Source organism: Brachyistius frenatus, unplaced genomic scaffold (assembly GCF_029030835.1).
Source record: "Brachyistius frenatus isolate BFR_SWC_R1_liver_20210118 unplaced genomic scaffold, ASM2903083v1 Contig_153, whole genome shotgun sequence".
NCBI lineage: Eukaryota > Metazoa > Chordata > Actinopteri > Embiotocidae > Brachyistius > Brachyistius frenatus.
The window spans coordinates 444,947-457,559 of NW_027210752.1; the positions used below are offsets into that span (position 1 = coordinate 444,947).

The 12,613-nt window shown below is 40.5% G+C and overlaps 1 protein-coding gene across 2 annotated transcripts in view; it reads left to right on the forward strand.

Moving 5' to 3' along the window:
* LOC138631335 (MAM domain-containing glycosylphosphatidylinositol anchor protein 2-like) overlaps nt 1–12,613 on the forward strand; it is a 184,579-nt gene that overhangs the window by 134,559 nt on the left and 37,407 nt on the right. For both annotated transcript variants that reach the window (XM_069716190.1, XM_069716191.1), the window contains exon 11: nt 9,851–9,999. In XM_069716190.1, the coding sequence (XP_069572291.1) occupies nt 9,851–9,999 (149 nt within the window). The remainder of the gene's footprint in view (nt 1–9,850; nt 10,000–12,613) is intronic.

Consider the following 12,613-nt stretch of genomic DNA (forward strand, 5'->3'; position numbering starts at 1 on the left):
CTTCTATTCAGTGAAATGGCACCTGTTGCCAGCAGGTTGTATCAACTGTAGCCAACTAGCCAATTAAGTTTCATGGTTGAAAATACAGAGTCTGGCTGAAATTGCACTGTTTCAAGGTGACTCATAACCTCCATAAAGGCTTCTAAATATAGGCTACTTAATGGCCATATATTCATGCTCATAGGTTAAAGCTTCGGACAAGTACTTACGTAAGTAAGTTAACATTTCAAGAGAAAATGTTTTTAGGTCTAGGATGAACTTGAACTTACTCAGACAAGTAGTTTGGCTGATTTCTCCAAATTCAATAATGAGTACTACAGAGTCGCTGATGATGGCATCAAGGCTCAGCTTTAATAGTACACAACATGTGCAATTGTGAACTGGACTTTTTTCAATCTAACCTGTAATTTCACCAAATAACATAGTTAGAGTTGGTTTTAGCCTTGGAAGTAAAGCTTGGCTTTGACTGTAAGACTTTTCACTGTAAATTTACAATAATTAACTGGCTGTAGCTTCATCTGCAAAGTACTGTTCTTTTACAGTTTTTTACGGTATTTTAGAATTATAGTTTATTATTTGACTTAAATGTACAGATCTTCACTGTATTCTTGTAAATTCACAACACAGCACTAGTCACGGTTTTGTCAGTAAATTACTGCTATTCACAGTATGTAAACTATATTTGAATTTACAAAGTATTTAGGCTGATTTGTAAAAAATTGCAATCCACGTTAAATGATCCATTTCTTTATTTCTTATATTTTTTGTATTGGAAAAGCCCAAAAAATGTGTAGATCTCCAGACTCTTTATCCACAGAGTATCTTTCTTTCTGCAGAAGCTCAAAGCTTTGCAAACCTCCTATGCCTTCTTGCATTTGCTGAGCTGGGATTTGACAATCTACCCAAAGAAGGGTTTACTAAACAGACCATTTTGTTTCAACATACCAGAAACATACCATACTTTATTTCACACTCAGACACAATAATAATATTAGTGCTGTAAGATGTGTGTTTCAGTGTGTTTCCTCCATCTTGCTTCTCTAAATTGTAGTCAGACTGCTTCACTCTTTCACCACACATCTGCATGTCTATAGCAAATTCTTCAGTTTGCTCTCCAACTGGTAATTAAAGTGTTTCTTGGACCACTAAAATAGGCTTTTCAAACACATAACAGTCCTCGTTTCACAGCGTTTAGGGGGGCGGGTTTGTCTCTGTGCGATAGACAATTCATTTAAAAGAAGACTGAAGAACAAAAAAAATTAAAGATCATATATTGTCAGTCTGAAAGGGACATGTCCATCATGTCTGCTCTTTCTCTGTTTCCCTCTTTCTGCCATTGTTCTTTTATTTTATTTTTGGTTACCTCAGTTTTTTTATATCTTTCATCAAGAGATCAAAATGTCCATCTCCTAGTTGGTTGTTGTGACAGAACCGAATTAGTTTGGCCACATCAAGTGACCGCAGGAACTCTGGCCAAGGTTTCAATCTCCCAGACCTCCCATTAGAGACAGGAGCTGCAGGGTCACAGGAGGTGTATTTGTCACTTTGATCCTTTGCCACTCTATCTCACACTGCTTTCTAATAATACCTTTTCTACACTTGATTTTTTTTTTTACTTCTTCCTTCTCCTCTGTGTGCCTGTATTTTCTTTTCCTCACTGTCCATCCCTCTAATTTTAAACTTCTCTTCTTGCCTGGAGATAGAGGAGTGGACAATCCCCCAGTGTATATCATAATTCAGTCCTTCCCGGTGAAACAGGTAGAGCAGAGAGACAGGAGCAGATAGTCCCCTCCAGCCATTTATTTTTCACAGCAGGACTGGGGTTTTGCCTGCTTGTTATTGCTCATGCTCCCTCCCTCTTCCCTCTTGCACTCCCTTTCCTTCCCTTTCATCCTCCATCCCTCCTTCTCTCTCTCTATCCCCCTCCCCCCCCCCTACTGCTCCATTCCTCCCGCCCAATGCTCCAGATTCCCACCATCTGGACTCAGTGGTTGCCAAAGGTATGGAGGCTCTTTTAGTAACCCCTTGAGTGCAGGAGCATGGTGCAGAAAATCCACTTTGGTTCTTTCCATCAACTATGAAATCTGCCGTACCCCAGTCCCCCAACCCCAGCGCCTACTCTTTAAGGTTTTTTTAATTTTATCCCAAAACTCAATAGCCACGATTTCAGCAATTCTCTTTAGTGTGGCTGAAAGAAATAATCTGCTGTAGAGAACGAACGTATCAGATCCTCTACACTACTTGTGAGACCACTTCTCGATGAAGCTCATGAAATATTTGTTATGGCTCATGCAGTTCGGTGGTGTCTCGGTTTACTCACTTTCCAGAGACAGGTAAACACGTCGATGGATATTCCCCCCACCATTCTCTCCCTGACTTCTTCTCGGGCTGTGTTCATGTGTGATAATCATACCAATCAGAAGTTTTGGCCCGAAGCCAATAAACTCATATATCCAGTAAACATACCATGCAAAAACATACATGTTACCATGCTGACAGACGCATGCAAATGCACCGGTGTCGGGCAGCGAGCCATTCTAGGGCCGATATAAATGCTGTTGCCCAGAAAAGTACACTGTGCCAGGGGAGAGTGTGTGTGCATGTGCATGGATGCCCATGTGCCAAGCCATTGGGACATCTGTGGAAACAGTGAGTTGGCTGTAATGGCCAAGTTGGCCATTAAACTGTGCCAGGGGAGAGACCCCTCAGAGAGATGTAATGTGTACCACTGAGCTCTGGCTCAGGTCCTCTGTCACAAGAACCCTGAGTTTTTAGCAGAGGCTGAAATCACACTCTCAGAAGTGACAGAATTGGGAGAGAAAGAAATACCTCTCTTTCTCTAGATCGTCACACTGTTCCTTTCCTCTGATTTCACTCCAGTCTCTGGACCGTAGGCTGGAAATGTGCACCAGTGAAGCAGAGTGAAACACAGTTATGTATTTTGCAGGCTTGAAATTTACAGGGATGTTTCAGCAATTTATTATTGCACTTTCATAAAAAATGTAGGGGTTTATAAAAGACAGGAATGGTAAATGATGAAGCAGCAGACATATTCTGAAAGTCAGTATAGTGTGAGCCATTACCAAGCAGCAACCAACAGAGATGTCATCCATTGGTCTGTGAACGGCCGTTATGAGGCCTTGATTTTGGATGCTGGCCGTCCCCATGTTGCTACTTCGTAGCGGTTTGGAGCCGGTAGTGACCATATGACCAGAGCGGAGGATCTGACTTTTTCTGATTGGAAACCGGAGGATACTATGTTCCGCCCACCGATATCTTGTAACCTGTCTGCACCACAGACCTGTCAATCAAACAGATACGCCCCCACAAACATGGCTTTTTAAGTCGTATTTTCTAATTAATGAATTAGTATTGATTATTTTCTACGGAGCCCCTAAAGGGACACAGGGGAGGATTTTTTTTCAGGACTACTTTTGCGTGCCCTCGCAATACTTTTGCGTCATCTCGCAATACCTTGCAATATGTTTGTTTGCATTCAGCTGCTCTGGTGTGTTGGTCCATATACGCACACATACTGTCATAGAAGCATCACAAATTCAAATAGTAACATCTAGAAATATCCATAACACCACAGCCTGAACCACAGCAGCAGTTAAAGTCCAAACAATAATCAATATAACCCCAGCATCACCATCACAGCAGACAGAGCAGCTGCAGCTCTGCTCACAACAAGAAGCCGAATTCTGTCAGGGATCGGCCTTTTTACATGAATGAGCACTAAATGCACAACTTGTCACATGATCTCTAATTCCTGTAGTATCTGAGTGTTATTGCTGACATGGACCAACACACTACTCTGTTCATGAGGACCAGAGCAGCTGAATGCAAACAGAGATATAGCTCAGAGCGAACAGAAGAAGAAAATGATTGCGAGGGAACGTAAAAGTATTGCCAGGGATGGCAAAACATATTGCGAGGGAACGCAACAATTGTCCTGAAAAAAAATCCTCCCCTATGACCCTTTAGGGGCTCTGTAATTTTCAGATGGACGGCCAGAAAACTAATAAGAAGGAGTGTCTTTAGCTAGCAAGAATGAAATAACTTATGAACAAACGTATTAAATTAAAATTTTATGGGAGAAGTTGAATGTGGGTCTTTGGAGCTGTAGCATTGTATTTGTTCATTCACTGCAAAAAAAAAAAAAGTAATCCTGCAGAACTGGTCCACACATTCCCCTCCTGCTTTCTCTGCATTGACCAGTGTCCCTAACCTTGCCCACTGCAATACTGTGGTCTTGTTGAAATTCAGAAATATACAGAGAAAGGGCAAACAATGTTTCTCATTTCTCTCCCACTCTCCCGCTTAAGTCCTCTCTCTGGCAGCTGGTTGTAAATTAGAAGAAAAGAACAAGTAAATTCCCAGGGTCAATGTTCAGATAGCGGCTCTCTGCATTTTTTGGAATTTGCTCATAAAATGAATTCAGATTCCACATAATGATGTGTTTGTATGCTTCCCCTTTTTATCATAGTCATTGTTTCTAATGAGGTAGAAAGCCCACTGGTGTCCAAAGTTAGCTACAGAGAGATATCGGCATATGCTTTTCCCATTAGTGAGGCACACGCACTCCGGCTATTTCTGTTTGTCAATGTATTTTCTGCATCCAGTCTATTTTATTATATGATTATTTAGTCCATCATCTGTAATTTCAGTCATGTTTTTTTTCATCTTGATTTATTAATGTTTTTGTATATTCCTTCGGCTGTTTGAGGTGTGCTTTAAATAGGCTTTTTGGGTCTTCTCTTGAGCCAATACAATCTGATGGTTTTGTGTAATATGTTTGTATTTTCTTTTAATCTTTCTCACCTCTTTAAATGAAAGCAAAAACTGATTGTACCTTAAAACCTGCACAGTCCTCTGACTCAGGGATTTATAAGCCTCATCAGCCTTAGCCTCCAGTAAAGATTTATGCCTGAGCGTTTGTGGTTCTGAGTAACGTGTCCGTCTGCCTTCAGTCTGTACCCAGCTCACCTGGGTTGAACTACCCCACCTGCAGTACACGGATGATGATGTTGAGCTCAAAGAGACATGTTGACATTGATGGATCCTGTCGGTCATAATGCCTTACGTTATATGATCGGAGGAAAAAGGCAGGATATGAATAATATGATCCGTGATCAGGTTGAAAGTGTGTCAGGCTTGAAGGACGGACGCGCTCTATTCTGGTGCTTTTCTGTCCTTTTCTTCTTCTTTTCATTTTCCTGACCTAATTTTTGTTATTCCGCTTCTTTTATATCAGTGCAGTATCTCAAGATTAGTCACTCATTTACATTGACCAGAAAGGATAAAAATCGCAGTGCCAGTTTATATCATCAACGATTACAAAGCTTTCTGACCCTTTTTGTATTTTAATTGATTCATTGAGGAGAGAGGAAGCGGAGGAATAATTTGCTGAATTGTCAGGGTAGAAGTAACTCATTACAAGCTCAGTGCCATTTCCCTCAAGGGAAAAAGAAGCCACATAGAGAGTTCATCCTTTATCCCAAAAGGACACAACCAGGCAATTACCACAAAGTCCTCTAATGCCTTTTTCTCTTCGTCTGTTAGCCATTCGAGCTTTGGTGTCGTTGGTTTGTATTGGCCAGCTGTGCATCCATATGTAAGCGTCATCTCTACCACAAAAGCCTACATCACACATCAGCCCAGCACTATATAGCAAACGCTTAGCATATGGTGGGACAAAGTGTTTTCCTGAGGAAGAAAACTTCCTCATAAACCCCTAAAAAATGAAATAGCAATTCTGCAAACAAGGTCAACTTCTTGCCTGAAGGGTTTTACTGAGCAGTTATGAATCATTGCATTGGTTATGCTGTTATAAACAGGATTTTTTTTTTAAATCAATTAAGCCCTCTGTACTTAATGTTTGATGTCTCCCACCCAGGGTTGTCTGTTTCAAGCAGTGTAAGTGGGTTAGGTAATGTGTTTCACCACACATAACGTATTATCGGGAGTGAGGGTCATTTTACTTCATTACATTGTGTATTTGAGTAAAAGACAACAATTTACCAGTGAGTTGGTTATTGCAGTTAATATGTTCTAATAAAATTTCCTTTTAAAAGATTTATCCTCAAAATAGCATTAATTGATTGTAATAGATGAGTTTAAACAGTTTCTCTAAATGAACACAGTGTTTTCAAATCTTCTAAATTCATTTTTGTTCAAGATGCATACCAATCCATTTATGTGTTCCTGAAGTCTGTGTGGGACTCTTTAAGGCGACATATTTAAACATGTGATGATATGAGTCATTTTAATGAACCTTTCTTGGCTTTGCTTTGCTGCAAATTGCAGCCCTTCTTTTCCTTATCAGCTTTGCTGTACAGTACAAACTGCATGAACAAATCTGGCACTATCTGTCAGGCTGGCTTATGTAACATGTGCACAGTGTGTACAGTATGCTGCCAACACAGCTGGCTCTATACAGCCAAACAGTGCCAAGTGAATTGCAGACAGTAATTATCCTTGCATTTTTTTTTGTTGATGTTGGAAAATGTGCTTGTTTTTTTTGGGTCACATTAATATCTCAGGGAAACAGGCAGTTTGTATGATAGCATCATAAGTTATAACAGAAAGGTTTTACTGAGAGTAGACTGCTGATGACCTTTTCAGACACATCCTCTTATCTCAACAAGAAAATGAAATAATTCAAACATAAATTACATTGTTTAATTGTCTGTACTATTTCTGTTGCTTCTACTTTTTTCCTCAGAATGATTTTATCAGGCTGATTAATGAGCCTTCTTCTCCCCCAGATCAGAATATTGTATTTTAAATAGCTTTATCCATGTAAAGGCCAAGTGATCTGCAGCAGACTGCCCAAAGCATCATTAACATGATTAATTGTCTGAAACGCATAACAAAACACATTGTTTGTGCAGTGTTGATTTTGACTTATTATCATGGAGGATTATGACAATTGATCAAACTAGTCAGAGGCTGAATGAAACCGCTAAACTTTTTTTTTCTCTCTCTTATAAAGCCGCTTCCCTACTTTTGATTGGTGTGAATTTGAATGATTAGACCTGAGGTGCCCATGTTTGCAGCTTAATTCAAGCAATCAAAGAAATTAGGAAATCAGTATTGTATTGTTCAGTAGTGTCTTCCCCATTTGTCTTCCCATGTTGTGGTAGATCAATATCAAATTTAACAATTACACTTCAGTCACAACTCATGCTGCAGGACTATACAGCAGTGTGAAAATTAAGTTTCTCATATTACTGCAATTGTTTTGTTTTTTTCTGCATATCAACTCCTTAAAGGAAAAAGCTGGTGTTATTTCAACATTTGTGTCATGGTCAACAGAATCCCATCAGTACTCTCCAACTTTTTCTGTGACACCACAAATGCCTCAGAACCACAGTGTTAAGCAAGTAGGGACTAAACAGGACTAAATAGTGCGTTTGTCACTTTTTTGGTACTCTCGTGAGTATTTACAGAAACAGAATGGTGTACGTGGAATTAACACAAAACAAATGTCACCCAGTGCAACAATATGGCTCTCTGATGTGTTTTAAAGATCCATATTCAATGAGAGACATCACGTTTTTAACCTTGTTACCATGTCCATGTGGTGTTTTTTTTATATACTACAAGACATATGAGTGGATTAAGCAGTCAGCGTCACTCTCAAAAAACAGGCTATCATACGCCACATGCCTTAAGAAGTGAGGTCCTCCACTTGTGGGGCGGGGCTTTCCGTGTCAGCGAGCTGCCAACTCCTGCCGCAGGCGAGTGCCAAGGTGGTGGGTGGAGATAGAGGCGGGGACAATTTTCATATTCAGAAATCTGCTTGTACTGAATTAAGTCAAAGGTGTGGAGTTACATTTACACCACTTCAGGGTTATGGGCAAAACCTTCCAAATATGTACTTTTAAGGAACAGGGATACATTTTAATCAAAGCCAGGAGAGGGACTTTAATAGTTTTTGGACAACTGACGCAGAGGGAAAAGCTATCAGGCTTTGAATATTAATTTCTTAAGAGCCAGTTGTCTCCTTCATGACACAGAAAATGAAAAGCAAACACGCTCTTTGTACTTGTGACCCCCACAAACCCTTCAGTCCCTTAGTTTATGACCCCACCACCACACACACACACACACACACACAAACACACACTTACCATCTGATTAAAGGAAATCAAGTGGTTCAAGGATATGTTCACACCAAGCAGTCCACAGGGAGGGATCCAGGACACCTGTATAACCATTTAGGAAAATCATGTTATTAAAATTCATGTGACATAAACTAACTTGACAGATTTATCCAATTTCTGAATCTCCACACGGGTACGTCAAATCCCAGTGCTGCTTTTGTTTGACCTAACAATGGGCAGCTCTATTGTCTTTTCCAGGGCTATTAGAAATCATCTGCCTCAGGTATTGTCATCCTTCGATAAACAAGCACCAGTAGCAGAGGGACAAACACAACAATATGTCAATGAGGTGAATTACTGTTCTTTGCCTGGAAGGTAATCCCGTAAACTTGTTTCTGGATCTTGATTCAAATGCAGCGTTCTGCCAGCTCCTTCTTCAGCTGTCAGAAATCGGCTTGACTGGAAAGCTGAAAACTTGACAGATTTATTCAGTTCATGCCACAGTTGTGTTCAAGATAAATCCTCACAGATTCCAACAAAGTATGTTATCAAAAAAAACAAGTCTGACAAGGATCGCTGGTCGTCCAGATCCAGCTGTATAAAGCAAATTTTACTGACGGGCAGACTGACTTGTCATGTAGTTACATTCATGGAATATGCTACAATCTGATACATGCTTTGATGCATGAGTCATGAAAGAAGCGTATATCATATAACATAAGATGAAACTTTAATGAATTTAGAGGGGAAATTTGGGTCACGGCAGCAAGAACAAGGAGTACGATATAGATAAGAAACATATAGAACAAACATAAGATAAGAGATACTGTACATCTTTGTCATGTTAATTCAGCACTCTGTGGCTTGAAAGAAGTCACACTTTGTTGCAAAATGAAATACTTACAAGTCTACAGTGTCACTTGAATTTGCACTCCAGTGTAAGAGTATGCCTGCATTGTGCTGCAAAACATAGAGTTTCCTTGTAATGTGTACAGATATAAGCAAATAATTGATCTGAAAATGATAATAATTAGAAGAATTTATAAAACATAAAACCATTCTGACATTATAGTCATAATAATACTTGTACCAGTTTTAAGAAACAGAATCATATACAGACAGTAATAAATAGCGTAAATCGGATCAGTTTGGAAAGTACGGTGCTGCTGCGTCTGGATGCGCTACACAAAATAGAAACATATTTCTTCCTCTCCCCTGTTGCCCCATGTTAAGTTCCGCTCTGTTAACGTCAATTTTTGCTTTGAAAAGCAGAAATATGCAGCTACAGTAGGCTCAAAACTTCCGGGGCTGCAGTAGCAACCCTTGGAACCTACGGGACGGAGCCAAAACTATGTCATCACGCCCAAAGCTGTTGTGATCACTATTCCTGATAAACATTAAATGAGGCATAGCAGGTTCTGTGAATGATAGCCTACACATCCAATGTGTTTTGAAGTCAGTTGAGGGAACACATTAGCTGTCTTTCAGCTTGTAGGGGAATCCAGTGTTTTGTCATTTGCACTTTTCAAGACAAACAAATCTACAAACTGGAGATTTGGAGTTGGAAAGACACAGCCATTCACCAGGCAAGGTGGTGGCGGCACCATATCTCACCCCAAATTTAAGGCCGTTTTTGGGCCACTTAAATACAGAATGAAGAATTTTGTCTGTGTGTTTTTTTAAATGCGCTTTGAGTATACAATAGTAATAATAAGGAATTGTTGTTGTGCTCTGTCCAGGTAAAGCCTACCCTCCGGAGTTTTACTACGATACCTACAGCCCTCTGTGGCAGAACAGACCCCGAGTCTACGGCTTCAAGCTCCAGTGGACCCAGATGAACCCCAACGCTGTGGACCGCATTGTCGCTTACAGACTCGGCATCAGACAGGTAGGACTGGTAAAAATTGTCTGAGTACTGACCCTCCTGTCTGCTCGTTTGTTCTCTTTTTGATAGAGTTATTCACTCTCTTCTTTTCTCAGAGACCTTTTCTCACAGCGAGAACACAAGTTTTTAAAGCTTGTTGGCTTCTGGTACAATAATCATTGAGTCAATGTTATTGGTCAGCCTCCTTTCAACACTTCATAGATGAATTAGAGCCATTTTGTGCCACGGGGCAGTAAAACACTCTCTTATTGCCAAATTAAGCATGTGATGGAAGTGTTTACACAGCTTGCTCGCACTTGCTTGTTGTATTCCACTGATGGAGCCAAATCTTACGCCTCAATTCATCGTCTGTCTTATTGTGCAGTTTGTGAGGATGCGTATGAGCCTTTGTGGGCCGGGCAGAATCACTGAGAACCTGTCAGGGACAGTCAGTTGAACGTGTGCTTCTGTTTTTGTTCTCCATCAGAGGAGAAGACGGGGACCCCGCAGCGAGAGCTAGCAAGCATAACTCCCATTTTCCCTGCTTCTCAAGTAAACTCTACAGATGACAGGCAGGTGGCATTGATGGATGGCGGGGTTACATTTTCTCTTTTGGCAATCAATGTGCACCTTCCTCTCTCTGCGTCTCCCTCTCCCCGTGGCGATGTGTAGCACACTTGGTCTTCATAGTTTTTACTTTATTTACAGCAGCAGGCGTGGCACCACCTTTATTTGAAATGTTGCAATGGATTATATTTACACCACAGAATTTCAGGTTGACATTACCTTTGCATTGCAGCATTGAGTTGCCATTTCGGAGCATGTTTCAAAACAAACAAAAAAAGAAATGTAGCGCATGCTGCAAAGCTAAATCCATCTAATTTCGGCTCAGAATTAGTGAGCGTACCCTGACAGTTGTGTTTTATAATGAATAATATAATTTCATGTTTGTTTCACTCACCCTCAAGGAATTGAAGCTTGAAAACACATTCTAAACCTGTTATGTTTGTGTAGCGCAATCATTTTTCTGTCAACTATCTCAGTTGGTCTGTTTGGTAATATATTATGTTGTGCTTGAAGAGCCCGTGTCTGTGCTTGCCAGGCGTTTGTCTGAAAACCTGCCAGGAATCGACATTTGCTTTTCCTATTTTCAGCTGGTTCCGTGCACTTTTCTTTTTTTTTTTTTAAAGATTAAAATGTCCGCATCTGCACCAAAAAGGACCAACTGTAACTCAGAAATCACATTAACATTTCACTTGTCTCTGTGTTTGTTTATTAAAAAGAGGACATAACTACCCCAGTCTGTTTTAGAAGGAGACTTTGTGTTTGGGCAAATTAATTTCTTTCCACCTTCTTGCTTTGATATCTCCAGAGGCTACACTTTGTGACCATTATTTCCTTCCTCCAAGGCACAACAGCTAATCCTCCATTGTCTCAGACGAAAGAGATTCTTCGCTGTGGGGAAAATACTGACTTTTCTGCAGCATTTATACCCTCTGTGATTGATTAAGTCTCAGCTTTTAGTATTGATTTAGACTGATGAGATTTTTTTTTTTTTTTTATTTCTTATGGTGAGGAAGAGTTGGAACCAGTGAGAGGCACGAGTGTGAAGGCAGCGGGCCAGAGGAAATGATTGAAAAGAAGAAGAAATGAGTAGGAGGAGAGGCTCCTTTTGTAAATAAATAAATGCAAAGATGCCCCCAGACTGACTGAGAAAGAGTGGTGCAGTAGAAACAGCTCTGGCACGTGGACTACACCACTTCGATCTATTTATAGATCCAGCAGCAGCTCCCCTGCCATTCCCTGAGAATTATTATCATTTTCTCTCACTACTTTTGAATTCATTCTTAGGGCTGGTAGACCTCATGCCTCTGTAATGGATTGCTTTGTGTTATTGTCCAGTGCCCTCGTGAGAGACAGTCTGACTGAAGGGGAAATGGGAGTGAAGATCTCGCTGAAAGGCAGGCACCGGCCAGAATCACAAAACACAAATCACCGTACCTGTCAAAGATGTAGCGGAAGGGTGGGACATCGGCCCTTGTTTTGATACTGTACCTGGCTACTTCAGAACCTTCTCCTCTGTCCGGAGGCTTGAATGGCTGTCTCCCCTCGCTGCAAGACAACTTTTTTAGCCCACATATTGCCATCTTGAAACAGCTTCTTCCTTCTTCTCCTCCTCCTCCTCCTCCTCCATCTTTTTCAATTGATCTGACAAGTCGGGGCATGCAAGCAGATCAATAGGAGCCATACTAATTACATGCAGGCAATCTACAGTAGATGAGCTCTTGTCTAACATTACACCATCAGTTTGATTATTCCCGTGCTTCTTTTGGCTCTTGCTATCGCTTTGATCAATCCTGCTGTTTTTTGAAGTTGCCATAAAAAAAAAAACGCAAACTGCTGCCGCAATCAAATGAAATTAAATCAATATGGCGCTCTGCCTCTGTGGGAAAAATGTGGAGAATGAAAGGTAATGGGATGTAAACAGGAACCTTAATTGAGTGTAGACGCCAGGATTCACTGAACATTAATGGGAATCAAAACAAAGGTGCAAAATCCATAAGCCAGTAAGCATGTGTATGATTCAAAACGTCCGTAAAGTGAAACGCTTTTTTCAATCAGCATTTCAAGTTTAATT